Below are 27,923 nucleotides of genomic sequence, written 5' to 3'. Positions count from 1 at the left end.
AGGGGGGCTGGGCTAGGACGCAATGGAGGCCGAGGCAGCCCCGGACTTCGCCATGCTTCGAGAGCTGCTAGCGCCGCCCTGCCTGAACCCCGAGCCGTCCCCGGAACCCCCGATCCGGCAGGCATCAAGAACCCTGGGATGCTTCAGACCCAGTGGCAGGTGCGTACACGAGCAGCCCTTCCCCCCAGCTGGCCCAGTGGTCAATGGGTCATGATCTCTGGTTCCTAGGGTTACTGAGGGGTCAAAATGTTAGTTACTGGTACTTGCAAGGACGAGATCCTGATCCCCAGGGATATTGGGGGGTCATATGGGGGTCAGAGACTGTGCAGTTCTTGCTCCATGTCTCTGAGACCCTCATAGTTGCCGCCCACGGAAGGGGGTGACCACACCGGCCGTTGTCCCCAGGTCCTTCTGGTCTGCACACGAAGACTCGGTCACTGCCCTGCGCTTCCTCCAAGAGACAGCAGAGGAGCTGGCCCAGACCCCCTGGGACACCCAGGCCCTGGGGCCCTACTGGGAGCCAAAGGCCCTGGGACCCCTACCTCTGGCCAAGGATGCTGAGAACATGCTGACCCCAGTCAGCCAGCAGAGCCCCAACCTGGGGCCCCCACAGGCTCCCTCGACTTCTCCAGCCCAACCACAGAGGAGGCCCCGGAAGCAGTCAAACCCCCAGCGGGGTGCCGAAAAAGTGGACCCCCTCTTTGAGGGGGTGACCCTGAAGTTTCAGATAAAGCCGGATTCCAGCCTACAGATTATACCCAGTTACAGGTAGGAGCTGGCCTGGGCAAGGGCACCCTTTATGCAAGTAATAACAATAGCAGTGGGCCTTCCCTAGTGGCTCAGTGGTAAAGAATCCACCTGCCAATGCAGGAGATGCGGGTTTGATCCCTGGGTGGGGAAAATCCTCTGGAGAAGGAAATAGCAACCTGCTTCAGTATTCTTTTGCCTGGGAAATTCCATGGATAAAGGAGTCTGGCAGGCTATAGTCCATGGGGTCAAGAAGAGTTGGAGAGAGGACTCAGCAACTAAACAATAATAATAGTGCTGGGGGGTAGGGAGGTGCTTCCAGGCATTTGCTTATGGACTACCACCCCAGGCCTGCATTACAAATGGCCTCATCTCTGTAACTGCCTTTCTCCTTTATTTATTTATTTATATTTTTAAAAAACTTTTTTTGGCCTGTCAGATCTTAGTTCCCTGACCAAGGGTGGAACACTCACCCCCCTCCATTGGGTGCGCAGAGTTTTAACCACTGGACTGCCAGGGAAGTCCAAACAGCCTCATCTCTGAGCGAGACCTCAGGCTGATGCCTGTTCCTGTCCTTTCTGCTACGAGCCAGTCAAATCCAGGACTGAGCCAGAGTCTTCTCCTAGTGAAATGGCCTCAACATACCTGGGGGCTGCTGCTTCTGTTAGTTTTTCCTGCAAAGATAATAGCTACCATTTGTCAGACATGACATTAGCCACAGAGGTAACAGCACTTGGTGTGTATGGACTCGCTGAGGCCTTGTGAAGCCCACTTTACAGATGCAGAAACTGAGGCACAGAGGATGAAATTCCCATCACACAGCAAGGACAAGGGAGAATTGAGTTTTCAACCTGACAAAGCTGGCCATAGGCTTACTGTCTCCTCAGATTATTATGTTTATGATTAGTCATGAGGGGCAGGGCCAGGCCTTTCAGACATCAGATGCCCCCTTGGTTGGGGGAGAGGGGACAGTGCCAGATGCCTTGATAGTAAATCTTCATTTGGGGGAACTCCCTGGCAGTCCTGTGGCTGAGACTCTGCGCTTTCATTGCTGAAGGCGTGGGTTCTATCCTGGTTGGGGAACTAAGATCCCACAAGCCACGGTGTAGCCCAAAACTAAATAAATACATATCATTTAAAAATCTGAAATTTGGGGGCTGTCTGGGGCAGGATCCAGACCCTCTGTGCTAATGCCCTGTCTACTCCCCAGCCTGGCCTGCAGCAGCCGCTCTCCAGGGTCTCCCACTCCAGGCCCTTCCAGAGGCCCAGAGGCCAACCCGGGAGGCAGCGAGGCCCTGGGTGAGTCCTGGAGACTTAAGAGCTATAAATACTGGGGAAAGGTGAAGGGGGCAGCATTTTCTTTTCTTCCTTATCTTTCTCCCCGTCCCGCTTCCCTATTTAGACCCATCCAGGAGCAGTCGCAGCATCCCCCATCCACTCAAGCTGAGTCACTCCCACCCCCAGCTTCCTCCTCTGCTGAGCTTTGCCATCTGTCTCCCTTCCTGGCTTTCCGTCTGTCTTAGATCTGGGGCTGGCTGGGAGTGTGGGGGGGTGGCTTTCACAGAGAGCCCCCTCCCACCCACATGTACACAAAAGGCCCATCCCACACAGGTCTCTGGAGCTCAGGCTCTTGGCCTCTGACCCCTGCCCTTTGGCCTCTGCCCTTTCAGCGCCCCGCTGCTGTGCTTCCTGTAAGACCAAGAGGACCCCTCTGTGGAGAGATGCTGAGGATGGTACCCCTCTCTGCAACGCTTGTGGCATCAGGTCCTCAAAATGGACGAGGGGTTGGGGGTGGGGTCCTCACTTGAGTCTGCACTTAGCATGGGGTATTGGGAAAACACCCACCTCTGGGAATGTGCCTCTCTCGTGGCGGTTTCTGGGCTCCCCCTGCCTGCTGAATGTCGGTTTCTTGCACCCCCATCCCAGGTACAAGAAATATGGCACCCGGTGCTCTAGCTGCTGGCTGGTGCCCAGGAAAAATGTGCAGCCCAAGAAGCTATGTGGCAGATGTGGGGTGTCCCTGGGCCCCCACCCAGCCTCAGCTCAGGAAGGGTAAGCCCTTCCTCACTCAGCCGAGCCTGTCCTGCCTCAGTTTCTCCATGGGGAATGTGGGCTGAATTCCTCCTAGGGGGAAGAGCCTGAATCTAGAGGGGTCCAGCCTACCTCCTCTCCACCCCCTCCCCATGCAGAGACCTCAGATGGAAGACCCAGGCCTCAAGGCCCCAGAGCTCCTGGTTGGAGGGGGGTCACTAGCCCCCTCTTTGGCTCCTGCTTCAATCAGGCTTGGCTGAGCACCCCCCTCAGGAAGTGCTGTCAGCACTGACACTCATATTGTTAATAAAGTGACAATAAAGAATAGATCTGTTCAGAAGGGGCACTGTAACTTTGGGACCCCACCTTGCGCGCCCTCACCTGCCTCTCCCCTGGCCTGGGAATGTGGGGGAGGGGTTTTTTCACCGGGTTTTCCAAGGGACCCAGACAGTCATCTAAACAGCTATCAGCCTCTGCCCCACAAGACAGTCACCTTTGTTACAACATCCCATAGAGGGCAACTGCCAGCACACCCAGAGGCAGCACATTCAGAAAGACAGACACAAGGACTTCCCTGGCAGTCCAGTGGTGAGAACTCTGTGGTCCCCATGCAGGAGGCAAGGGTTCAGTCCCCGGCCAGAGAACTAAGATCCTGCGTGCCGTGCACTGCAACCAAAACTTAAAAAAAAAATTTTTTTTTAAAAAAAACCCAAGACAGACACACAGGCTGGCAGGTACATCAAAACACACCAGAGATACATCAGCAGACACACGCGTGCTGTCACTCATCAGACACAGACCACACACAGAACAGAACGACACACACGTCTACCGAGAGACACATATGTTGATAGACGCAGGACACACACGCGCAGTACAGACACACATGGACTCAAGTGGGCCCTTCATCTTGCAGCCCCACCACTGCCTGCAGAATGTCCCCTTCCTGCCTCCTTCCGCACACCTCTGTGGCCCTTCCCCCTTTCATGTTCTCTCTGACCCCACCGAAGGGTGTCCCTAGCCTGAAGCCAAAAGCCACATGGGAGAGACATGGAGCTCTGCCCCTGTCGCTAGGACGTGCAGGCCACCACTACTGGGAAGGGAGGAGGGAGGGGCGGAGGGAGGGGCGTGTCAAGGATGGGCGGGATGGTCCCTGCTGTGGGGGGGGTGAGTGAGGCCTGCTTGGCCTCAGAGGGAAGATAAGCCCCTCTGAGACCCCCTTTGTCTCTCCTGACTGAGCCTGTGGGGAAGACCTGGGGCAGATTGCTCAGCCCTCAGATCCCTGACTCACCCTGTCCTGCCTTCCCTCCTCGGCTCAGCATGCCCTCCTGCACCTCTCCAGTAGCTGCCACCTTATCCTTTGCAGGGTGCGGGGGAGGATGCTCTGCTCGGACACCACATCTTCAGAGAAGCCTTCCTTGAGCATCCAGCCTAAAATGGACACCCTTCCCACCCACATTAGGCTCTAGTTCAGCTTCTTAGAACGCATCTCCCTCTTAGAAACTGGGGAGATTCTAAGAGTTTCGGAAGCTTCACCTCTCAGGACTTCCCTGGTCCAGTGGTTAGGACTCTGTGCTTCCACTACAGGGGGTGCAGGTTCAATCCCTGGTTGGAGAACAAAGATCCCACAAGCCACGTGGTGTGGCCAAAAATAATTAAAAATTTTAATTAAATGTTTCCCTTCTGTACTGGTCCAGGGTTGTTTCGTCCACATTCATCTCCCCTACTGGACCATGACTTCAGAGATCCAAGCTCACCACCTCTGTGTTCTTGACCATGAGTTCCCCACCCCACCACCAGTGCCCAGCATGGAGAAGCTCTTGAGGGATAGATACAGCACACAAGGGTCTCATTTTGTGTGTCTCCAAACCCCTGGCTGTTTGTATCCACCAAGTCGTATCCACTAAGTCAGTGTTTATGGAGCAAGTATTGTGTGCCAGGGCCCTAGGGGGCACTCAGTTGGGAATTTAACAAGGATCCCTGCTCTAGCAAAGCCAATATTCTAGAATGATAGTAAGCAAATATTCAGTGAGGACTAATAGAATGTCAAATAGTGATCGTGCTACAGAGAAAAATAAAGTGGAACTTCCTGGTGGTCCAGTGATTAAGACTCTGCCCTTCCAATGCAGGGGGCCTGAGTTTGATCCTTAATCAGGAAACGAGATCCCACATGCTGCAACTAAGATCTGGCATAGCCAAATTAACAGAATTAGAAAAAGAGGGCTTCCCTGGTGGCTCAGGAGTAAAGGATTCACCTGCTAATGAAGGAGAAACAGGTTCAGTCCCTGATATGGGAAAATCCCACATGCTGCAGAGTAATTAAGCCCACGGGCCACAACTACTGAGCCTGTGCTTTAGAGTCCAGGAGCCGCAGCAACAGAAGTCTGCCCTGTGCTCGGCAATAAGAAGGTGCGTGCGTGCTAAGTCACGTCAGTTGTGTCCGACTCTTTGTGACCCCATGGACTGTATAGCCTGACAGGCTCCTCTGTCCGCGGGATTCTCCAGGTAAAGAATACTGAAGTGGGTTGCCACGCCCTCCTTGAGGGGATCTACCGGACCCAGGGATGGAACCTGTGGCTCCTGCATTGCAGGCAGATTCTTTACCACTGAGTCACAAGGGAAGGCCCCGAAATAAGGTCAAACACAACGAAGAGTAGCCATGCTCACTGCAACTAGAGAAAGCCAGTGCAAAGCAACAAAGACCCAGCCAGCCGTAAAGAAAGAAAGAATAAGAAAATAAAGTACATAAGGAGGTGAGGAGTTGAGGATGATACCATGTTCGCAGGGAAGGCCTCTCTGAGCAGGTGACCTCTGTGTAGAGACCTGATGGTAAGGAACCAGCTACGGGGACTATTTGAGGTGAGGACACCTGAGGCCGAGGCAGTAACACGAGCCAAAGCCCTGTGGCAGGGAGGACTCTGTGGGACTCTGGAAACCTTGAGGACTCGGGTGAGGGCAGAGAGAGGTGAATAAAGGAGGGGGTACAGCAGGGATGGCACCTCTCTTGGGCCTTGTCGCCTTCTGTACCTGGCACCCAGCACTGGCTTGGCCTCTGGTGCCCCTGTTTCCTGCTCTCACCTTTTCTCCTGAAATTTTGGGGTGGAGTGGCCGGCCTGTGGAGCTGGAGCTGTCCAGGCCTGCTTCCTTCTGGCAGCTCTGTGTTCCTGCTTTTGAGGGAGGAGGAAACGGGGCAGCAGAGGCACAGCTGTTCTCTCCTGCTGCTGCGGAGGGTGAGGGGGATGGCTGGTGGTGTGCTGTGGGGGTTGGGGCACGCGGCTGGTACCCTCTGTGTCTCTTCTGAATCACGATGACCAAGTCGATGAAAGGCACGTTGGGGGACGTCCCAGTGGTCCAGTGCTTAAGACTCCGCCTTCCAATGCAGAGGGTGTGGGTTTGATTCCTGTCGGGGAACTAAGATCCCACCTGCTTCGGGTGCAGCCAATAAATAATAAAATACTGAAAGACAGGTTAGGGGTAAACTCCACTATGGATGGCACAGGATGAAGGAGGCCTTGAGGGTGGGGCAGGGGTGGCCTCTGTAATAGGAGGGACATCCCAGAGGCTGACACTCACAGACACAGATTTGTTTACCCATCCCTGCAGGGCATTGGGGACTGGTGGTGCCTAGACCCCTGGGAAGGGCCTCCACCCATCCAAGGAAGGCAGGCTCAGCTCTGCTCGGAACCCGGCCTGGGGGAAAGCTCATGTAGCTCCCACCCCCAAACATCAGCCGGATTAGAAGGCAGCGCTGGGCGGAAGAGATAAGCGGCTGAAAGGGAGGAAGGAGCAAGGTCCCCACCCTGGCCCAAGGGCCTAGGAAGGGCAGGAAACGGTATGGAGAGCAAACTCCAGGTCTAGTCATGAGAAGGTGGCTTGGACCGTGCCTGACATGTAGTAGGTCCTCAAAAGCCAAAAGGTTTTTTTGAATCAGCAACCGGCAGGGCTGGGATTCAAACCCTGGATTGCTTCCGCATCGCAGACTGAAGCAGATGGAACCGGAGTCCTTTATAAAAATTTTATTGGGGGAGGGGTAGAAAATGCGGGGTGACGCCCCTGGAATTGAATACATAAATAAATAGAACAATAAATCAGCCCCCGTGTGAATCTGGGGGGAGCGTCCCCGGCCCGCGGGGAGAGGGGTGCGGGCTCACGCTGACGTCAGCTGGATGGCGAAGACCTCGCCCCCTGCCGGCACCTCCGAGGTGCCCGCAGCTTCTGATCCACCTTCAGCACCTGCATCCCTGCCGGCGCCGGCACCCGCGCCGTTGAGACATACGGCCTCGCCTGAGCTCTCGGCCTCCTGAACGTTATACTCGCCCTTCTTGCAGGCGGTGGACTGCACGTAGAAGGCCAGGCCGGCCCCCGCGGCCAGGAGTGCCGCGCCCCCCGCCGCGCCGCCCACAGCGACCCAGAGCCACGGACCTGCGGGGTGGAGACGCTCAAAGAGGATGACGAGCTCCGGGCTCGGTCCACACGCCAAGCCCGGGCCACTTCTTCCCCTCCCCACAGGCATGAAGTCAGTCCTCATGCGGCTGGCAGGGAGCATCAGGGAACTCAGCTTTGGAGGAAAAGAGTGACCCCAGTAAGGGCACCCCCAACTCGGGTGATGCCCTTGACCCATTTTACACACCACCCCATCACAGAGAGGATAAAAGCCCCTAACCCCAGGGATACCAAGTCAACCAACTCTCCTCACCCTCAAAACGATGGGGAGGGTGACCTGGTCATTCCTACTCCCCAGAAAGACCCCAGCCCCTAGGGATTTCCCCAGCGGTTGAGACTCCGCGTTCCAACTGCAGGGGGCGCAGTTTCCACTCCTGGTCAAAGAACTAAGATCTCACATGGCAAAAAAAAAAAGTTAAAAAAAAAAAAGACCCCAACCCCACCTAGAGATACACGAAATGAGAGTGGGAATCTTGGGGGCCTCACCCCAATCCTCTTCTCTTGGTCCCTCTTCAACCCCCTTCTCCACAGACACACAGTGGAGGCTAAATTGTATCAAGTCTCCACCGCTCAAAAGTTAATATGAAGTCCCTCCTCATAACAGTCACATCCTCGAAGGTTCCCTTACTTTCACTCCAGCCAGCTCCCTGTCCCTCCACTTGCCACCTCGAACCCGCCATCAAAGCCCCACCCACCAGGGCGCCCCTAATTTCTACCCTGGTTCACATCAGTGTCATCTGTGGAGATTGAGAGGGAGGCAGGGGTGGGATCAATAATACCAAGGCGCAGGTCACAGCCGCCTTCAGATCCCTCACCCCGCCTCCTCCCCATTGCCACTTACCAGCCACTCGCACTGTGATGCGCCGCGTGTGGCGCCCATGCGCGTTGGTGGCTGCGCACTCGTACTCGCCGCCGTGGCTGCCCATGGCGCCAGCCACGCTCAGCGTGCTGTTATTGCTCGACAGGCCAATGTTGAGCGCCCCCGGGGGCGCGCGCCAGCTGATCTGGGCTGGGGGCCAAGCCTCGGCTCGACAGGTCAACGTGAAGTTCCCACCTGGCCGCACGCCTCCTGGAGGTGAAGCAGCCAGCTCGGCCACCACTGGGCGATCTACAGGGGACAGGATGTGGAAGGGGACCAGCTGCTGACCAAGCGCCCCCTTTTGAGACCACCCCTCCTGAAATGAACAGGCAAGGATTCTGCCTTCCATCAGAGTCCCCTCCCCCCACCACTGGCCTGTTGGGATTAAACTGAGCCCTGCTTCACTGAGTGGAAGGAGGTAGGGACCCAGGCCAGTGCCTTTCAGACCCAGAAACTGAGGGGAGCCGACTTTTGTTCCCTAGAGTTTTCCTTTACCCTCATGTTAAGGCCGGGATTCCTTGTCCCTGGGAATGGGACTAGGAGAGGTGCCCTTGAACAATCCTGGGCAATCCCACCTCTTCTATTCACTGTCCTGGAGACCAAGTGCCCTCCATCTGGTGCTGCCCTACTCACATTCCACGCCCACGGTGATGATCCGGGCGTCCGTGCCGTGTGCGTTGGTGGCCAAGCAGCGATAAGTGCCCGCATCCTCTCGGGACACGCGCAGCCGCTGCGGCCGGGGCGCGCCTTCCCGGGAGCAGCTCACTTGCGGGGAGGGGCGACCCCGGGCGGAGCAGGCCAGGGCAGCAGCCTCCGCGCCTTCCAGCCAAGACTGGTGACTTGGACAGGTAGATTCATCCATTTGCGGTGGCGCTGCAAAACAGCCACGGGGTTGTGCGGGGGGTGGGGGGAATGGGTCAGGGAAGGGCCGAGACCCGCAGCGCCCCCTACCCTCCGCCCGCCTGGGCCTCGCTCACACTCCGCGCTCACGGTGACCATCTTGACCATGGAACCGTGCCGATTGGTGGCATTGCAGATGTAGGTACCCGGTGCCAGATCACTAGGGATGCGGGGGGCTCTGGAACCTGGGTCTGGGGGTGCCAGCGGCAGCAGCATCCCCTCACTGGTGCCTCCGGAGCCAACACACTCCACGCTTGGCTGTGGCTTCCCAGCCACCTCACAGGAAAAAAGTCGCCCAGATCCTTCTACCCATGTCCAGTTGCTGGGGCAGCTCACCTCCTCAAATCTGGGGCCATCTGGGGAGCACAGCAACTGAAGTCAGTTATCCAAGGTTATTCTGACATGCCCCATCTTGAACCGTGATGTCCCCACTTACATTCCACTGTCACAGCCACATTTTTAGCTGCCGACCCTCGGGCATTAGTGGCTTCGCAGCGGTAGGTGCCCGCGTGCTCCCGGGCCACACGCATTAGGCCCTCGATGACCTCGGCTCCCCCAAAGCGCACACAGCTCACGTTGGGTGATGGGACCCCATGAGCCACACAGCTCAGGGAGGCCTCTGTTCCTTCCAGCCAGGTAATGCGTTCAGGGCAGCCCACGCTGTCCAGCGCTGGTGCATCTAGAGAGGGGAGCATTGATGAGTCTGGGGTTTAGTAGACAGTCTAGAGTCCCTGGACCCTTTTTTCCCATCCTAGGCAGGCAGGCTACACTCTGCACAGGGACTGGCCACTGAAGCAAAGGAGTTTGGCACTGATCACTGTTTGACCCTCCCCATTTTGACCTAAAAATTGTTAGTTGTTTTGGAGCACCCACCTTTCCAATATTCAGCTCAAACGCCACGCCCCAGGCCCCTGTACACACTCCCACCTCATCCTCTCCTTCCTTCTCATAGTTCAGTTCAGTGTAGTCATGAGAACCCCATGAACAGTCCTTCTCATAAGATCTTCCCATAAACCCGCTCACCACCTTCTCAAAATCCTGCTCAAAAGCACACCTTAGACCCTGTTTCCACCCTCCTGTGTAGTCAGGCCACCCCTAGGACCTGAGAACCAGACAGAGGTGTGCCCCATGCACCCCCCACTCACACTCCACCGTCAACGTCACGTCCTTGACCGCCTGGCCTTGGTCGTTGGTCGCAGTGCAGCGGTAAGTGCCAGCGAGCGCACGAGTGACCGGTCCCAGCAAGCCCAGGGCCAGCACCGCCCCGCCGTCAGGCCGCGTGCAGTGCACCGAGGGCTGTGGGTTTCCGCGGGCGTCGCAGCGCAGTGTCTGCTCTGGTCCCTCCGGCCACGTCCAGCTCCTGGGACAGTCTGAATCGTCCAGCCGGGGAGCGTCTGAGGGCAGGGGCATATATATACAGGAGCCTAGACGTGAGAAAAGCCTCCACTTCCACGATACGGCCAGAGATCAGGTAGGCCCTTGAGATGAGGAGGGAGGCGAGAGGTTAAAGGCCAACTCACATAAGACGCGCAGTTCTACGCTCCTGTTCTTACTCAGGGTCTCCCCGTCAACTTCGAGGGTGGCGTCGCAGAAGAAGCCACGCCTGTCGTCGTTCTCGGTGGCGTTTAGCTGGAGCTGGGCGGGCTGTCCCGGGGCCGCAGCTGGAATTCCGTCTAGTGTGACTAGGGCTTGGGTCTCCGCTGCGCAGGTTACTGTCACGATCGTCCCCTCGGGGGCGTTGGGCTCGCTCAGAGTAAGGTGGGGCTCCGGGAAACCTGGGGCGGGGGGCATTGGCCGGGAGACCACTGACCACGCCCCTCCCACCGCTCAAGGCTGCAGCTCAGTAACCCGAAACTTACCCCCTGCAGCCGAACAATTCGTACAGTGCAGGTTCAGAAACCGCATCTTTCCAAGACTCAGCTCAAACTCCACGCCCCAGACCCCTGTGGGCACGCCCACCCCACAGGTGGGCTGTTCCGGCTTCTCTCCCTTCTTGCCCCGCCCCCTTGAGGAGGTCAGGCCACAGATCTAGGTATCCTCGTCGGGTCTGCGATCTTGCCTTTGGGGCAGCTCAGACTCCACCTCTCTAGCGACTATCCAACAGGTAGTAGCTGCCCCGCCCCTTCAGGACTCTCGGGCAAAGCCTATTCGGATACCACGGCCCCACCCACTATTGGCCCCGCATTCGCCTTCCTCTGGCTCCACCCCCGAGGTCCCACTCTTACTGTAGACAGTCAAGTTCTCCCGGGTCTCTCGGCTCTCGCCCCCCAGGGTCACATTGCAGACCAGTTGCCTGGCGCCCTCCTGCTCTGCGCTGGCTGTGGCTGTGGTAGTGACCATGAGAGCGTCCCCTTCGAGGGTGACATTGGGACTCAGCCTCTGGTCCCCCAGCGCCAGGTAGACACCAGCCTCCGAGACTGGAAACAGCCCATCAAGGACGCAGCTCACGGGTCCTTCTGAACCCACTTCCAGGAGCCGGGGGGCAGTGAGGCGAGGGGGTTCCGGAGGCAGGGCTGGTGGTAGAAGAACAGAGCTTGAACTTTTGTACCGAACGCTCAGTACGTTCTAAGCGTTTCACATGTACTATAACATGGAATTATCCTCAACGCAGAAAGGAAAATAACTTTCGGCTGGTGAGTGTTGGAGCAAGAATCAGAATTCTGATTTCTCTGCCTTCAAAATTCTTAAACACCAGCCCGACCCCTCTTGGGCCCCTTCTCCTCCTAGCTACTCACTGAAGGTTCGGAGCTCTCTGGGGGCTGACGTGTTCTCAAACAGTCCCAGGCCATGCGGCCGAAGGTCCAGCTCAGCACGGCAGGAGAAATTGGCCCCATGGTCCTCCCTGCGGGCCAGGACCGTGGCTGTGAGCACTGCGCCCCGCGCTCGGGGTGGCTCCCCAGCGAAGCTGCGGCGGATCAGCTCCTGGGGTCCCCGCAGCAGGGTCAATGTGAGACTCCCACGAGGTCCAGCACCAGGGACCCTACAGCTCAGGGTGAAGTTCTCGCCCACTGGCTGCCAGGCTGGCAGCGGCACCAGCTCCACACGATCTGGCCGTTCTGCAAGGAGGAGGAACCACGGCGGTTGGAAATGCCACGCTCAGAAGGACTTGGCTTGGAACTCCGGGGACCAAGAAGGGGAGGGGGTGCGGATTCAGAGAGTGGGGTCTGGAGGAGAGGACCCCTTGACCCAGGGAGCGGGACCTGGAAGGGAGGGAAAGTAGTGGAGTAAGAGCGTGGCCGCTGAGAACTCACGGAAAGTGCGAATGAGCCCACGCGCCTGCAGTGTGCGCCGCGCGCAGCGGAAGAAGCAGACCGGCTGAGTCTCCGGCTCGCGAATGTCCACCAGCTGCCGCGCCAGCCAGCGCAGACCCCTCTGGGTCCCATTCCGGCGCAGCGAGGTCTCCAGGCCACCGCGCTCGGGCCGTGGGCAGTTGGTGCTGCAGTTCAACCACAGCGATCCCCCGCGTTCCACGAGCGCCACTCGGGGCTGCAGGTCCGCCCAGAAAGGTTCCTGCGTGACGGCTGCTCGAAGAAACGCAAGCTTAGCCTGGGAGCCACCTCCCTGGGATCTACGTGCCCCTCTGCCCGAGTCAGGGATTCCCAGGGAATGAGCAGAGGCCACAGCCGGGAGTTCCAAATCCTGCCGGGGTCTCGGGTTTACAAGCGCGCTCCCGCGACCCAAACCTCGAGGGTGTCTCTGGTACGTGGTAGCGAAGAGTCCTGCTCTCCCAGGTGCCAGCAGAGTGATGGGGAAGCATACGGGGAGGGGAGAGATGAGAGGAAAGATGGGGTCTCCAATGCACACAGCAATCCTGGGAGGAGGGGACCCCGGGCGCAGGAAGGGAAACCACCTGGTTCTCACTCCCTCTCGCCAAGAGATGGGGAGACTGTGGTTGAAGTGGAGGGGGTGTCGAAAGAGAGATGAGAATGAGTCAAGCAAGGGTAAGGGAAGATTACAAACCCCGGTGAAGAGGTGAAGAGTACGGAAAGAGGTCTGGGGCTGGGCTCAAGAAAATAACGGCGGGAACAGCCGACAGCCGATGGACTCGGTTGCTAGGGCTCCGAGCGGAGCGGAAACAGCGCCTTTGAGTCACGGCAGTTGGTGAGATCGGGTCTTCGTTGATTTCGAGTAGGGAAGACGCCGTAGGGACTATGGGGCATAGTAGAACATAAGGAGGTACCCCGGGAGGGGTCAAGGGAGACGTGGTGTCTCCAGAGCTCGAGGATGCATGCAAAAGAGCAACCAGGATCTCGAAGAAGGTAGGGTAGAGACCTGGGCCAGCGAGAAGTCAGGAAGCTGGGTCTTCAGTGTGTGTTTGGGGGAAGAGGGTTAAAGAAGGCCCCTGGGCTCAAGGTGGGAGCAGAAGCGTGGGAGCGAGGCGAGGGCGGAGAGGGGAGGAGCTTGTGGCCGCTTCTCGGGTCCAGGAACTCCGCCCCCACCCTGTCCACCCTCAGCCAGACCGGCTTACCTGAGAGGCTGAGGAGCCCCAGGCCCAGGGCAGTCCAGAGGCCGAGCAGCGCCCGGTGCAGCCCTGGCGAGGGCCCTGGCATCGCCGCCGCGGGGGAAGCTCAGGAGGCGAGGGGACCGCGAGCGCTGAGCTGGGCTAGAGGACGGCGCTGCGCGGCGGGTGGGGTGTGGAGGAGGCTGAGTTGCGCTCGGGGATTGGTTTAACGTTGGTAACTTGGTTTCCAAGGAGGGGGCGGCAGCAGAGGCGGCGGTAGGGGGCGGGAAGGCGAGCTTGCACCAGGCTACAGGCTTTGGTGAAGGCGTGCTGGCAGGAGCTAGCGACCCCCGGGGTCTACGTGGAGGCCGGCCCCATCGCCCGGAGCCTTCTGGGGGCGGCTGCGCGCTCCCGCGTCATCCCCGGCGGCGACGCGAAGGTTGTGGGGGACGCAGGGTTGTCCTTCGCAAACCCCCACCCACCACTTGCTTCCATAATGAGCTGGACTCCGAACTCCATCTCCATATTTAATCCCTCCCACCAGAGCCCCTGGAAGCCGGGCTTGAGTTGGGGGCTAGGAGAGATCTGAGAAGCGGAAGCTGGCGGTGGAAAGGTTCTAGGAGATTTCGAGATGCCTCGCTCACAGAGCCTTCTCCCCTTTTAACCCCTGGGAGCTAAGAGTTACAGCCACGCCTCAGGTCTTTCTCTGGCTCCGCCCCCGCACGCGACAGAAGGGGCGGGGACGAAAGTGACAGCGAGTTGGGAACACGTGTGCGTGCGCGCTGCGTTCCCGGGCGTCTAAATTAGGGTCGGCTCGGCTCTGGGTCTTGTATTTACCCAGCGTGCAGCAGGCACGTGTCTGCACGGCGTGTGTGAGCTGGAGCCGCCGAAGAGCGTCCCCATCCACTTTCTGCGCGGCGGGCGAGGCTCTGGACCACACGGGCCTTGCCAGGCATCCGCTGCAGGTCTGGATTCTGTGTCCACCCGAGGCCAAAAGGCCAGCTGTGATACTTTTGACCCTACCTCTGGGCCCCAGATTTGGACGCTCTCCATGTGCCCACCTGGCCGGGTGACTTTCAGGATGTTTCCAGGCTGCGAGTCTATGACACACACAGCCCCCTCCCACACACACACACCATATGGTTGCTCCTTCTCCTCAGTCACCACCCGGGTATCTTTTCTGCAGATCCACGTCCCTCAAAATATACATATGACCCCGCCCACCTGTGCCCTCCCTCTTAGAGCTAATGGAGAACTCTGGGGATTACTTCTCGCCCCGCCCCTGCCCTTCAGTAAAGTGCAAGGTCTAAAGGGGGCGGGGTAGGAAACTTAACATCCAATCAGAGCTGCTGTGTGGCAGCGCTGGAGCCAATCAGAAGAAGCCACACCAGGAAGCCGCCTTCTTAGATCTTGAAGCCCCCTAGGGCCCATGTTTTGCCCTTCTGCTCCTCACTGATAATGACCAGGAGAGAGGTTTTTACTACACAAGCTGGCAATGCAGGGGGATTGGGGCTCCCGTATGGGAGCCCAGAGTGAGGAAGCCTCAAGGGCCCTCAGGGAGACAAGGAACTTGGAGAAAAATGAAAGAGGCTAGGCCAAAAAAGAAGACCACTTCAGTCAAAGGAGGTGCCCTAATGGGGGAACTTTAAGCCCAGGGGCAGAGCTGGCTGAGAAAGTCTTTATTGATCCAGGCAAGGTTCCACCAATTGTCCCAGATTGCTTTTTCCTCCTGTTCAGCCTGCATGGACCAATGCCTCTATGCCGGAGGCTGCATCGATAGGTACTTTCGCAGAGAGAGGGCCCCCACGACAAGAAAGATCCCCACAAAGGCTGCGATGGAGGTAGAGGCCAAGGCTTTGGACGCAGGACTCCAAGCTGGGAATAGGAGGGGAGAATTCGAAACAGAGCGCTTGGAGGTGTAACGACCCCCATGGACATGCTCTAGCTTGGCCCGCGCCCCCTTTTGGGGTCATAACACCTCCCCACTCCTCCCAGAATTATAAGGGTGCCTCACCGGGGACTGGCAGCGTCGCGGGTGCCGAGCTACTGAGGACCACCAGGCCGTCGAGATTGAGGCGGGCGTGGCAGGTAACGGGCTGCCCAAAGTCACCGGGCCGGGAGCGTAACAGGTAAGTCAGCGTCACGTTGGCCAGATCCAGGCCTGTGAAGCGCTCCAGGCTCTCGGAGTAGATGACTCGGCCACCGCGCCTCAGAGTCACCACGAAGAAGCCCACGGGGAAGACGTGCGTCACGTGGCAGCGCAGAGTGTAGTCACTGCCCATTAAGACCGGAGGCTCCAGGATCACACTGGTTGGCTGTTCTAAAGCAAGAGGGGGCCGCTGGGCACGGTCCGAAGGCTCCTCCTAACGCGACTGTCAACTACCCATACTCCGTCCTCCTCCCCTCACCCCAGACCGGCTTGAGCCCTGTCCCTCACTGTAGGCTGTAATCCTGGCGGTGGCCCCCCGCGTTTCTCCCGCGCAGGTGACGAAGCAGTGCACATCGGAATTCCAGGCCCTCACATCCAGCAGCTGGTAGGATACCCAGCGGGGCCCACTGAGCGTCTCACCCCGCCGCAGCTCGGTGCGGAGGCTGGAACCCTCCGGGAGGGGGCAGCTGCTGCTGCAGTTGAGCCACACTGAGCCCCCCAGCGGCACTGCCTTGAAGTCGGGGCTTAGTCGCACCCAGAACGGTGGGTGAGAGCTGCCCCCCGGGCTTTGCGTCCGCGCACCCCGACTCCTCCGCGCGCTCCCGCCTCGCGGGTAGGAGGGCGACAGCAAAAGCAGAAGCAAGACGAGGAGCAGAGACCCCATGGCAAAAAGCCCGGACTGAAGGGCTGGGCGCCAGGGAGTCACGTCTGGCTCTGGAGATAAGGAGGCTCGTAGCACCGCCTCCTTGGCCCCACCCGGTGGGGAGAGTGGGGAAAGAGGGGTGAGAGACAGAGAGTGAGGGGCCCAGGAGCCTTGCAGGATACACCCCACTCCCACAGCTTAACAAATGGACTCTATAAGCCATTCCAAACCAAACGTCATGTTTTTTTTCTGGAGAGGGATTTTTCATTTTCACTAAGTCTTCAAAGGCCCTAATAAACCTCACATTTGGATTAGAGCCTGAGGGCTGGGCCTTGAACCCCCAGCCTTTTCTTGGAGCAGGAAGTGGGAAAACTGGTAGAAAGGGCTCCAGCTGGACATGAAACCTCGCCTCAACTCACACAAGGCTGGGAAGATGAAACAGCTTTATTAGCACAAGGGAGAGGCTTCCCACGCTGGGAGGGGCTACTCCCAGGCCTCTCCTCCCCACTGCCTGCAGGACCCTCATGGCTGCAGGAATTTGGAACTGTGTGGTCCCACTGAGATGGAAACAGGAAGGGCAAGGCAAGGGCACACAGGGGATGGGCAGAGTTTCATGCGACCCTGTGGGGTAACTATGAAGGAGTGAGCACCGACATTTAGGCCTGCCACCAAGTATCAGAATCCCATGGACAGAGCAGCCTGGGAGGCTACAGTCCATGGGTCGCAAGAGTTGGACATGACTTAATGACTAAACAACCACCAAGTGTCATTGTGAGCATTAGCAGAGATGCATATGGGTGGAGAGGTGTGTTGACAGAGGTCAGTGCTAATTCTGGGGTATAAGGGCTTAGTGGGTCATCTCTGGGCATGTTACCAGCAATACCCTATCATCATTACTAATCCCTTTCTAGGAGAAAGCAGCTTGGCCAATAGAGTGGAAGATCCTAGCCCCACTTAATCTTTTTGCCAGGCACTCTTGTGCAGTGCATAGCCAGAACAGTTGTACCTAACGACCCTGAATGAGATTCGACTAAGAGCTCCCTGGGGGCTAGAATCAATGTTCTTGTTTATAAGTTCTAGCCCCCATAGAAGTCACTCAATAAATAGCGAGTAGAAAAACCAGTGAATAAATATGTCATCATCAAGATTTGGGAACAGTCTGTGAACAGTAATGCCGGAGCTGGTTTCTGTTCAGGAAGTGTGGGGATCTGTGTTTCAATGCTGCATGTGTCTGAGGAGGGCCACATCTCTCTTAGGACTGTAGGGCCTCAGCACACGCAGCAGAGGGTGAGTTTCAATGTTTCCCAGCTGAGTGTCCCCATGCTGGAGGTAAGGGTCTCCATCACACAGCCTCTGGCCAGGTCAGACTTTGACATCCCTCAGAGTCATGCCCTGAGTCTTGGCCCCTTCTTTTGTCTTAGTCCTATGGCTCCAGGTCAGGTGTGAGGCCTGGGGTCATAACTGTGCAAAGGTCATGACCCCAGATGCTATTTGTCCTGAGTCCTCTATTTGGTCCTCTGGCATCCAGGGAAGGTGGGTGTAGCTTAACAGCATGTGTCCACCATGGTTTGACGCAGCCCCATTTGTCATGGCTCGGGGAGCTGAACAGGTCCTATCCTGGGGTGGGCTCAAGGCGGCGTGGATTGTGCATTCAGTTTCAAGGCAGCCTCTTTTTGGGCCTTCTGCAGCTCGTATTTCTGGATCTTCCGCTGGTAGTTGTAAATATAACCAGCGGTGCCCAGAGCGCCCAAGATGAGGGTCACAGCTACCACCGGAATGACAATGTCCAGGATATTCTGGCCGTCTGTGGGGAGGACACAAGGCAGTGGTGAGTGTTGAGCTGGCCAAATTGCCCCTGCCCTGCCCATCCCAGAACTCGAACTCACAGAGCACATTCAGGACCACTTCACGGGTGACTCCGCCACGAGCGCTGGTGGCCCAACACAGGTAGGTGCCCGCCACCTCCCGCGTGACGGGCCTCAGGTCCCCAATGGGCAGTGAAGCCCCATCCCCTTTCCGGCTACAGTTCAGCTTGGGGATTGGGTTCCCCCTGGCCGCACACTTCAAGGTCTGCTCCGAGCCTTCCTGCCATGTCCAGTTTCCCAGGCAATCCCGCTGGTCTAGTCGGGGGCCGTCTGAAGAAACACAGCAAGATTGTGGGAGGGGGGTCGGTAGGGGTGAGGGTGGGCCTTGGAGGGCAGGAGCTCTTAGGGTCTTGGTGTTTGGGGCTTGGAACTTAGGGGTCATTGTCCAGCGGCCTCACTCACACAGGACATGGAGCTCCCGGGTCTGGATTTTGTGGACCTCCTGCCCAGCTATCTTCAGGGCAGCAGAGCAGGAGAAGTTGCTCCCGTGGTCGTCGGCACTGACGTTCAGCTTCAGTTGGGCCCTCGGACCCGGAGGCTCAGCTGAGACTCCGTTCAGCCTCACCACAGCTCCATCACGGGTCACGCATTCCACGGTCACAGTAGTCCATTCTGAGACCTCAGGAGGGCTCAGGGTCAGGGTGGGAAGTGGGAAGCCTGGAGGTGAGACACACAGTAAGCCCCGCCCCTGGCATTAGCCCCACCCCCTCGGAAGGCTCACTTGGGTTTCTACTTACTATACATGGTCACGCTGCCTAGCGTCCTCCGGATCTTCTCTCCCAGACTCACTGAACACCTCAAGGAATGGGTGCCCTCCTCATTTTCCTCTGTCCAGGCCTCGGCCAAGACAGAGTCACCGTTGTACGTGATATTGGATTCCAGTTTCTGGTCCCCCAGCACCAGGTAGACCTCAGCGTCCGAGGCTGGGAACAGCCCATCCAGCGTGCACTTCACCGGCCACCGTGAGCCTACTTCCACAACCGGGGGGGCCTCAAGGTGCGGGTCGGTCGATGGCAGGACTGGCGAGACAGAGCCGGTGTAAACAGGGGGCAGACAGACATCCTGAAGCCCTCTCCCGGGCCATTTCCATCCCCCCCGCCTGGAACGCCCTCTTCCAGGGAAACTGGCTGGGTCACTCTTGTCTCAGGACACACGTACCACTTGCCCTGGGTCACAGCCTTCTCAGATCATCCTTCAGTGCAGGCACCCAGTCCAGAACATTCCACCCCAGTGGCCAAGAAGATGCTCTTCCCAGAAGCCTTTGCAATCAAGGTCGCCACTTTCTCAGCAGCCCCATGGCCAGGGGCCTCTCCTTCTCAGGGACCCCGCATCCCAAGCAAGAAATCCCCCTCAGTCCATCTTCTCTGCTGGCTCCCCAGTGCCTCACCATAGGTCTGGAGCTTCCTGGGGGCTGAGGTGTTCTGGAAGAGTTCCAGCCCTTGTGACCGCAGGTCCAGCTCCCAGCGGCAAGAGAAACTGGTGCCATGGTCCTCTCTTCTCGGCTGCACCATGAACGTGACCTCGGCGGGCTCCTCCTTTCCCACGGGCTGCCGGTCCAGCTCCTCCTCCCCTCGGAGCAGCACCATGGAGAGGTGGTGCCGGGGGCCCCCGCCAGACACCTGGCAGCTCAGGTTGAGTTCTTCACCCACAGGCTGCCAGAGGGGCAGGGGAGCCAGCTCCACGCGCTCCGGGAACCCTGCAGGGGAAAGAGGTGTTGTGTGAACAGGACAGGCTGGCTGCCTGCCCACAGCGAGTGTGTTGGGGCCCTGGACACACCTGCTCCAGGAACCTCACCATTTTCTCCCCAGAACACTCCCCAAACCACCTAAGCCAGATCGGAATGTTAAGAGCTTCAGGATAACCTGGTGAGACGTCCCCAAGTGGCTGTGAAGGAGGCAAAACAATTCTTTATTCACAGAAGCATCTGAGAGTCACAAGTGGGAAAGGAACTTAAAGGCTATTGCCAGGAGTCCCAGCAAATAAATACAGTATATTTAAGCTGCCCAGTCTCTAGACTTTGCTGTAAAAAACAAAACAAAACTTCTGTTCTTCTCTCTTTGGCCATATTTTTCTGCATAGCATCTCTCACCTCTGAGGTACGAAATCATCGACTGAGTTCATTTGTTTCTCTATTATCCCTGCCATGGAATGTTGGTCCAGGAGGGCAGGAATCTTTTTGTTGTTGTTCCCTGTTGTACTGTTGGCACACGGGAGGTGCTCTGTGTTTGTAGAAAGAATGGGGTTGGACTACCCACACCTATTCGAGGCCTTTCGGAAGCCTGCTTTTGAAGGTTCCCAAATAAACTGATCCCCTGAAATGTCAAAAATGTAAGAACAACCCACAGATGCTCAAAAAAAAGTACCCCCAAGTATCCCCTGAAACCACCATCTGTGGGCAGGGTATTCACAGGCCAGGGTCTCCATTCTGCATGAGGTAAGAATTCCAAGCCTGGATCTTCCTGCCAGTGGAAACTGCCAGCATGAGCTGTGGCTTAGCATTGAGAGCCCCCTGCTCTACCCTAGACTCCCCAAGGAGGCTTCCCACTCCTAGTCCCTTCTCAAGTGGCCCTGAAATGTCATTTAAACAGCAGTGATGTTGGGAGTTGGTTTTGAGACATGAGTTCACCTTCTCCCCAGATTGCCAACCCCCTGAACAAAGCAAACTTTCCTTTTCCAACCAAAAAAAAAAAAACAGAAAAAGCAGAGATCTTAACATGTTAGGAACCGAGAGTTGATTCTTAGCTTTTCTGCTTCTTTGCTATGGGTTACGGGGGAATGACTTTGTCACTGAACAGTCCCAGCCCTTGTGGCTATAGAAACCAAGCCTCAGTTTTCTAAGCTGTAAGCTGGGACTAATGAAGGTAGGAGTAATATTATTTTTTTAAGGACTATTATTAATCCACTTCAGAAATCGAGAGAGTGACTGTAAATGGGCATGAGGTTAATTTTAAGGTGAGAGATATGACAGATACATTCTTACAGTAGATTGTGGTTTTTCACCTCTATAAATACACCAAAGTTCATTGCATTGTTCATTAAAAGCTATTAAAAAGAGGGGATGAGAAAACCCCCAGATACTCAACTCTTACTTCTGACCATCTGTTGCAAACCCTTGCTTGCAGAGCTGAAGGCCTCCTCAAACCACAGTCCCCAAATGGGACTCACATCTGCAAGCGTAGCTCCTTGCCCTGAAAGCCAGATGGGGGCAGGAGGTCTGTTCCACCGGTATCTCTCCTTGACTCCCCATCTTTAGTCCCAAACTGAGTCCTGATTATTCCACCCTTCAAATGTTTGTCAGCCACTCCCTTCTTGTATGTGTCACTGCCCATGAGATGTGTGACCTGGGCTGGGTCCATAGCCAGCTGCTCTCTGGCCTCCTCTAAGTTCAGCCCTCTGCTCTAGATCCCTGGCCTGCTCACACATCCTCCATGGCTCCCTATTTCCCAAAGGAGAAGTCTTAGCTTCACAGCCTGGCATTCGAGGTCCTGTCAGACTCAGGTCCAGTGACACTGACCTTTTGATTGTCAATCCCTCTGGTTTCCCCAATCCAAGGCTGTTTGTTTCTGCACTCCAAACCTTTGCCCAGTCTGCTTCTTCTGACTAGAATGCTTGTCTTTACCAACTCCTACATGTCCTACAAAGCCCAGCTAGGGATTCCCTCCTGCAGGAATTACAACTCCGTCTAGAGAAAGCTCAGCCACCCACAGATGCTCCCTTATCTTTCCACTGGTGGTGGGGCAAGACCAAGCTATAGTGTCTCCTAGGTGACGCCTTGCTACTGGGTACGCCCATCTGTTCCATTTCACAGAGGTGAAAACTAAGGTAAAGTCTGGAACCCAAAGAAAGAGAAATATAGTAGTGCAAGGACTCGAACCTGGAGGGAGGGGCTCTCAACTCTCAGGCTGAGAGGCAGACAGTCCTGTGAGGAAGTTTCTGGGTGGGGGTGTGGTTTCAGAGGTCACTGGGAATGTTTGGGGACTTCCCTCACTTGGCTAGCTGCTGCTCAAACATCCTTCAAACCAGAAACAAACCTGATATTTACCCTAAAGCTTCTTTGACACAGGTACTGTGAAGCCAAAATGTCCTTCAGGCCTCACTGCATCATTAAATCCTTCCAAGGAGGTTTCAAGTGAAAATCAATCAGGAGCCATGGGTTCCCCTCTCGCTCCCCCACATTGGGGTCACCCAGTTAGTGAGGACCCTACTGGGACTAGGGGTTTCCCAGGTGGCTCAGTGGTAAAGAATCCATCTGCCAATGTAGGAGACAGTGGATGCTTGTTCAAACCCTGGTCAGGAAGATCCCCTAGAGTAGGAAGCAGCAACCATACCAGTATTCTTGCCAACAGAATCCTAAGAACAGAGGAGCCTGGCAGGCTACAGTCTATGGGGCTGCAAAGAGTTGGACACGACCGAACACACACACACACACACACACACACACACACACACACGCTGGGACTAGAACCCAAGGCTGTCTAATCCCAAGGCCAGTAGGCCAGTCCTCTTTCTTTCCTCCTTTTTTATTTTCTTCTGTTTTCATTTGAAATTCATGTCTCTATTTCTTTACCAACTGAGCTATCAGGGAAGCCCAACTGAATAATATAGTATCCATGGAATTCTCCAAGCCAGAATACTGGAGTGGGTAGCCTTTCCCTTCTCCAGGGGATCTTCCCAACCCAGGGATAGAACCCAGGTCTCCCGCATTGCAGGTGGATTCGTTTTTCCAGTAGTCATGTATGGACATGAGAGTTGTACCATAAAGAAAGCTGAGCGCTGAAGAATTGATGCTTTTGAACTGTGGTGTTGGAGAAGACTCTTGACAGTCCCTTGAACTGCAAGGAGATCAAACCAGTCAATCCTAAAGGAAATCAGTCCTGAATATTCATTGGAAGGACTGATGCTGAAGCTGAAACTCCAATACTTTGGCCACCTGATTTGAAGAACTGACTCACTGGAAAAGACCCTGATGCTGGGAAAGATTGAAGGCAGAGGAGAAGGGGAAGACAGAGGATGAGATAGTTGGATGGCATCACTGACTCAATGGCCATGAGTTTGAGCAAGCTCCGGGAGTTGGTGACGGACAGGGAAGCCTGGAGTACTGTAGTCCATGGGGTTGCAAAGAGTTGGACATGACTGATAGACTGAACTGAACTGATTTATTGCTTATATTCATGTTAACTCACTGTCACACTTCAAAATGCCCAAAGGAAACAAAAGGTACACAGAGAAAACTAGACCCTCTGCCCTCTCCCAGACCTCCCCAGCTTCTCTCCTCACAGCCAGCTATTATTCTCATCTACTGCGTTTCCTTTCAGGGCTCTTTAATGCAGAAACACAGTCTTCCTCACCTAGCCCCTGTGGCTCTCTAACACTGTGGTAGGTGTACTACTGATTCTGGACAGGACCTTACTTCTTTTGAACTTGACAGTGCACGTGAGAGTTTCCATCTCATTCTTTTTTAAAAAATATTTTTAATTGTTATACTAAGAAGCAGAAAACCATAAAAAAGTAAATGTGCAGGTTAACATACTGCTTTAAGGTTAGGACTCTTGTAAATACTACTCAAGATAGAATTTTTTTAGTCACCCCGGAAGTCCCCTAAATGCCCCCATCAACCACTAGCACTCTCTCTCTGCTAGAGTGACCACTACCTCACCTAAAAAGATGGAAACAAGCCAAATGGCCATCAGCTAATGGGTAGATAAAATGTTCTACATCCATACAATAAAATATTATTTAGCCCTAAAAGGAATTAAGTACTAATACATGCTGCAACATGGATAAACCTTGAACAGTTCGAAAAGTGAAAGAAGCCAGATACACCAGCCCACACACTCCACGATCCATGTAAAGGAAATGTCCAGAATCGGGACACACAGAGACAGAAAGCAGACTAGTCATTGCCAGGGGTTGGGGAGCGTGGTCTCCTCCTTCTTTTATACAGTTGCATACTATTCCAGAGCAGTTCCCTACATTTGAGTGGCTTGCAAACTTTTGCGCTTCCAGATCAAGCCACAGTGAATAACCCCGTCCCCTCTCAGTTCCCTCATGGGTAGGAACATCTATAGGCCCAATTCCCAGGAGTGGGTTTCTCTATCAAAGGACCCCCTTATATGACATTTTTGAAGACTGATGCCCCCTCCCCCACTGGAAGTTGTGCTTTCTGCGCCCCCACACTGTCAGCAATGTTCTAGGATAACCTCCTTCCCCACACTCTTGCCAGCACAGCTGTTATCAATTCTCTGGATTGTTGCCAATATGTGAAAAGTGTCATCTCAGGGCTAATTTTAATTCTCATCTTTCCCCCCCCCCCCCCTTTGGCCAAGCTGTGAGGCTTGCAGGACTGTAGATCTCAGGGATTGAACCCAGTCCAAGGTTGTGAAAGCCTGGAATCCTAACCACTGCCGGGAAACCCCCAGCATCTTTTTCTAAAGAGTCAGATCTATGACCTTGTCATCTGTTTAAAGAGGCCTAGAGAGCCAGCATTCTTGAATGTTCTGATTCTCTGACCATACTCCAAAGGCACACCCAAGAAAGTTCAAGGAAGGGTTCCAGACAACAATGAGACTTTCCGAAGACAGACCCCCTGCTCTTCAGTGAGACCCTGCCTTCACCCACCAAGTGATAAAGGTTGTTCCAACCTGCTGGGGACTCCCCTGTCCACTTCCCCCACCCAGTCTGCCTAGTCCAGGCCCTGGACCCAGCCACTCACAGTATATGGTGAGGTTCATCGAAGCTACAATCTGTTCCCCGTGACAGTTGGAGTAGCACAACGGGTTGATTTCTTCTTGCACATCACTCAGTTCAAAAACCTTCCAGTTGGGCCCACGGCTCACTTCCTCCTTGTTTAATACAGTCTCTAGGCCAAACGTTGTCTTTCGGTCACAGGAGATACTGCAGTTCACTCTCAGGGAGCCTCCACGGGGTATGATGGCTTTTGGAGGATGTATTGATATTTCGGCACCTCCAGACCCTGGAATCAAAAGGGGGGTGGTCAGGCATGACAGCTGGGGCTCATCAATATTAATGCATCCAGCCCGTGCTGGGGACACAGCATTGAACAAGACAAAACTCTGCCTTCAGTGTGGGAGACAGGAAAATTCATGAGTAAACAACATAATTAACAACTGATGCTGACAAGGGTTTTGGCAAAAACAAAATGGGATGAGAGAACAGACCGTGCCTTGGTGACTGGGGAATATGTGAGCAGAGATTAGGATGAAGAGCAGAAGCAAGCCATTCCAGAGAAAAGGGAAATGATCTCCAGGAACAGCAAGTACAGAGGTCCTGAGGCAGGGTGGCTGGAGCAGAGTAAGGGGATAAGTTGGGGGGAAACAGGGTCAAGAGGATCATGCAGGCAGTGTTAAGCCATGCCAGGGATGTAGTCTTCATTCTGAGGAACTTCTAAGCAGATGTGGAGGATTTTAGCAAAAGAGGGGCATGAAGTCAGTGTATGTTTCAATCCCAAGAGGTCAAGGAGAGGGAGCTAGCCCTTCAGGGGTGAAGGGGCTCCAATCAGGCTGGTCCCCACTCCCTTGGACAACTGGTTTCCCCTCTCTGGGCCTCACTTTCCTCTATCTATAAAGTGGGCAAATACAGTCACCACACCTTCTGCTGACACAAGCAACTCCTAGCACAGGGCAGGTAGGCAGTGGCTGCAGATAAGAAAGAGGGGGTCTGTTCTGATGAGCTCCCTCAGACCATGGCACTTTCAAAGCTGAAAAAATGTCTCTCTGAGCCCATCCATCAGATTTCTGCCTTCAACTTTGGGTCTACTCCATCTGGGATGGAGGGAAACAGCAGCTCTTTGAATTCTCCAAGGGTGATTCTGGAATCCTTCTCATTTCAGAAGGAAATTTTGAGATCTGAAGGGATGTTGGGCCTTCCCAGGTGGCACAGTGGTAAAGAATCCGCCTGCCAGTGCAAGAGATCCCTGGGCTGGGAAGATCCTCTGGAGGAGAAAATGGCAACCCACTCCAGTATTCTTGCCCGGAAATCCCATGGACAGAGGAGCCTGGTGAGCCCCACACACGAAGGGAGGTTATTCAGCTCGAAAGGGGTAGACTCCAGATTAGAGTCTGAATTAGAACTCTTCATTGAGCTGGTAACCACGGTGTGGATTTTTCACACTCCTGCTTTTCGAAGTGGCCACCATTTGAGACCAACTGTCCGGCTTCTCCTGGGCTTCCCCGGTAGCTCAACAGTAAAGAATCTGCCTGCAATGCAGGAGCTGAAGGAGACACGGGTTCCAGTCTCCCAACCCAGGAGACTGGGTTGGGAATTCAGTATTCATGCCTGGAGAATTCCATGGACAGAAGAGCCTGGCAGGCTACAGTCCATAGGGTGGCAAAGAGTTGGACACGCCTGAAAGAACTTAGCACAGCACACAGCCCAGTTCCCTTTCTCTCCTTCCTCCTAGCTGGAGGTGGGGAAGAGCTGCTGGGGCATCCCACTTCTTAACCTCTGCTCCCTGGGCAAGTCAGCCCTGGAATTCCCCCCGAGCAGAGTCCTGGACTTCCCCCTAGGGGCACGGGGTGAGGAACAGAATGTGCATGGGGGGGGGGGAGGGGGGTTCCAGTCTACCTAAAGGTTGGGGCGTGTGTCTACACCGTCAGACCACCTCCTGGGGCCGGGACACAACCACTGAGAGGTGGCCGCTGTTAAACGTCTCCATTTTACAGCGGAAAACCTGTAGATTCTCGGGAGGGGCAATCCGCAGTCAGAGAGCACAGGACAGAGCCATGAAGGGTCTGGATGGGAACCCTCGGCTGCTGACTTTCAATCGGTGCCTCTAACCCCAACTTCCCAGGAACACTGACCTAAGTACGAATGGCCTTATTCCCAGCCAGTCGGGAGCCGGTCCTCCCACGGCTTCGGGGCGCACCTCGGATCCCGAAAGCTGACTCGACGGCAGCCCTCACCCCTGACTCACCTGGCAGCAGAGTCCCGAGCAGGACCAGGAGCGCAAGCAGCGCCGCAGGGGCGGCGCCGGGAGCCATCGCAGGCGGAGGCGGGGCGGACTAGCTGGGGCGGAGGCGCGTGGCTAAGACTGGCGCCCAGGCCTTCGCGGGTCCTTTTATATTGCTGGCTGGCCGAGGGGGGCCGAGGGGGCGGTGCTTCCCGGAAACCTCCTGCTTTCCCCTCCGGAACAAGGGCCCTGGCATTTCCGGATTGAGAGGGTGCCTGACCAAAGTCTGGTTGTCCTCCTCGCCGGCCGCTCAATACCGGAATTTCCGAATTCAAATCGTGAGGGCTGCCTGGCGGCAGCAGCCAAAAAATAACCCGGGGACGGCTCCTGGAGCTAGGGTTCCTGTCCCCGGGCCAGGCTAACCTTGATTTTGCGTTTACACTGCGCTAAGCGCTTTATCGGATCTTGCCAACCACCCTGGACGGTAGGGACTGTTATCGTGTCCCTTCCACGGAGGAGTAGACTGAGGCTTCCAGCTTCGAGGGCATTCGAACTCAAGTCTAACTCCCCAGCGCAAGCAGGCCTCTAATTGAGTGGACCGTCCCTGGCTTCGGTGGGGGCCCAGGATCCTCCTGGGCGCGATCACGGGTGCCCCTGCCCTAAGGGGCAAGTACCCGCCCAGATGACACCGAGATTTCTCGAGAAGCGACCGCAGCAGGCCCAGGCACTTCCAGGCGCCTGTGAACCCTGGAGGGGAAGACTCAAGGCGCATCACATCCGGGGTGCTGCGTCCCCCACGAATGGGCGCTCCTACTCCCCCACTCATCGCTTCCCCTTTCGGCCTGGACCTCGGCCACGGGGGCGTCTTTACAGCTTCCAGGAAAAAAAAAAAAAAGAAGGAAGCCTCGTGGTCCTGACACAGCGAGTTGCTGTTCCC

General features: G+C 55.8%; 4 protein-coding genes across 5 annotated transcripts; 1 reads left to right on the top strand and 3 right to left on the bottom strand.

Annotated features, from left to right (window-relative positions):
* The first annotated feature begins 22 nt into the window (after positions 1-22).
* Positions 23-3,118, top strand: ZGLP1 (zinc finger GATA like protein 1). The gene is made up of 5 exons (XM_069591026.1): positions 23-159; positions 406-768; positions 1,958-2,046; positions 2,418-2,511; positions 2,674-3,118. Exons 1-5 carry the CDS (start codon positions 23-25, stop codon positions 2,801-2,803), a joined length of 813 nt encoding a protein of 270 aa, XP_069447127.1. The 3' UTR covers positions 2,804-3,118.
* A 3,661-nt stretch (positions 3,119-6,779) lies between these two features.
* On the bottom strand, positions 6,780-14,054 carry ICAM5 (intercellular adhesion molecule 5). The gene is made up of 11 exons (XM_069589226.1): positions 13,449-14,054; positions 12,232-12,501; positions 11,716-12,036; positions 11,206-11,493; positions 10,501-10,755; positions 10,126-10,374; positions 9,417-9,659; positions 9,058-9,336; positions 8,714-8,953; positions 8,063-8,329; positions 6,780-7,200 (listed from the first exon to the last, which is right to left on the bottom strand). Exons 1-11 carry the CDS (start codon positions 13,528-13,530, stop codon positions 6,926-6,928), a joined length of 2,769 nt encoding a protein of 922 aa, XP_069445327.1. The 5' UTR covers positions 13,531-14,054; the 3' UTR covers positions 6,780-6,925.
* A 1,031-nt stretch (positions 14,055-15,085) lies between these two features.
* ICAM4 (intercellular adhesion molecule 4 (Landsteiner-Wiener blood group)) lies at positions 15,086-16,340 on the bottom strand. Of its 2 annotated transcripts, none has more exons than XM_069589230.1 (3): positions 15,859-16,340; positions 15,436-15,741; positions 15,086-15,296 (listed from the first exon to the last, which is right to left on the bottom strand). In XM_069589230.1, exons 1-3 carry the CDS (start codon positions 16,232-16,234, stop codon positions 15,178-15,180), a joined length of 801 nt encoding a protein of 266 aa, XP_069445331.1. In that variant the 5' UTR covers positions 16,235-16,340; the 3' UTR covers positions 15,086-15,177. The 2 variants fall into 2 exon arrangements, with proteins under 2 accessions (XP_069445331.1, XP_069445330.1); XM_069589229.1 differs by having other exon boundaries at positions 15,991-16,271.
* Positions 16,341-16,639: 299 nt separating this feature from the next.
* On the bottom strand, positions 16,640-27,725 carry LOC138440178 (intercellular adhesion molecule 1-like). The gene is made up of 7 exons (XM_069589228.1): positions 27,011-27,725; positions 24,791-25,051; positions 19,466-19,774; positions 18,816-19,097; positions 18,481-18,735; positions 18,100-18,348; positions 16,640-18,017 (listed from the first exon to the last, which is right to left on the bottom strand). The coding sequence occupies exons 1-7, from the start codon at positions 27,075-27,077 to the stop codon at positions 17,842-17,844; spliced, it is 1,599 nt and encodes a 532-aa protein (XP_069445329.1). The 5' UTR covers positions 27,078-27,725; the 3' UTR covers positions 16,640-17,841.
* Positions 27,726-27,923: the final 198 nt, after the last annotated feature.

Source organism: Ovis canadensis, chromosome 5, assembly GCF_042477335.2.
Source record: "Ovis canadensis isolate MfBH-ARS-UI-01 breed Bighorn chromosome 5, ARS-UI_OviCan_v2, whole genome shotgun sequence".
In the NCBI taxonomy this organism is placed as follows: domain Eukaryota; kingdom Metazoa; phylum Chordata; class Mammalia; order Artiodactyla; family Bovidae; genus Ovis; species Ovis canadensis.
This window is presented reverse-complemented; position numbering and strand designations above follow the sequence as displayed.

What these genes read in the sequence shown, in the direction of transcription:
- ICAM4 (XM_069589230.1), bottom strand. Translation starts at nt 16,234, where the DNA reads ATGGGGTCTCTGCTCCTCGTCTTGCTTCTGCTTTTGCTGTCGCCCTCC. An exon ending in CGCCAGGATTACAGCCTACA is followed by an intron (nt 15,742 to 15,858) that starts GTGAGGGACAGG and finishes CTCTTGCTTTAG; the next exon opens with AACAGCCAACCAGTGTGATC. An exon ending in CGCGACGCTGCCAGTCCCCG is followed by an intron (nt 15,297 to 15,435) that starts GTGAGGCACCCT and finishes TCCTATTCCCAG; the next exon opens with CTTGGAGTCCTGCGTCCAAA.
- ICAM5 (XM_069589226.1), bottom strand. Translation starts at nt 13,530, where the DNA reads ATGCCAGGGCCCTCGCCAGGGCTGCACCGGGCGCTGCTCGGCCTCTGG. An exon ending in CGTGACGTTGACGGTGGAGT is followed by an intron (nt 9,660 to 10,125) that starts GTGAGTGGGGGG and finishes TCCCCTCTCTAG; the next exon opens with ATGCACCAGCGCTGGACAGC. An exon ending in GGTCACCGTGAGCGCGGAGT is followed by an intron (nt 8,954 to 9,057) that starts GTGAGCGAGGCC and finishes GCTGTTTTGCAG; the next exon opens with CGCCACCGCAAATGGATGAA.
- LOC138440178 (XM_069589228.1), bottom strand. Translation starts at nt 27,077, where the DNA reads ATGGCTCCCGGCGCCGCCCCTGCGGCGCTGCTTGCGCTCCTGGTCCTG. An exon ending in CCGGGAGCTCCATGTCCTGT is followed by an intron (nt 18,349 to 18,480) that starts GTGAGTGAGGCC and finishes GTGTTTCTTCAG; the next exon opens with ACGGCCCCCGACTAGACCAG. An exon ending in AGTGGTCCTGAATGTGCTCT is followed by an intron (nt 18,018 to 18,099) that starts GTGAGTTCGAGT and finishes TCCTCCCCACAG; the next exon opens with ACGGCCAGAATATCCTGGAC.
- ZGLP1 (XM_069591026.1), top strand. Translation starts at nt 23, where the DNA reads ATGGAGGCCGAGGCAGCCCCGGACTTCGCCATGCTTCGAGAGCTGCTA. An exon ending in CAGATTATACCCAGTTACAG is followed by an intron (nt 769 to 1,957) that starts GTAGGAGCTGGC and finishes TCTACTCCCCAG; the next exon opens with CCTGGCCTGCAGCAGCCGCT. An exon ending in TGCAACGCTTGTGGCATCAG is followed by an intron (nt 2,512 to 2,673) that starts GTCCTCAAAATG and finishes CCCCCATCCCAG; the next exon opens with GTACAAGAAATATGGCACCC.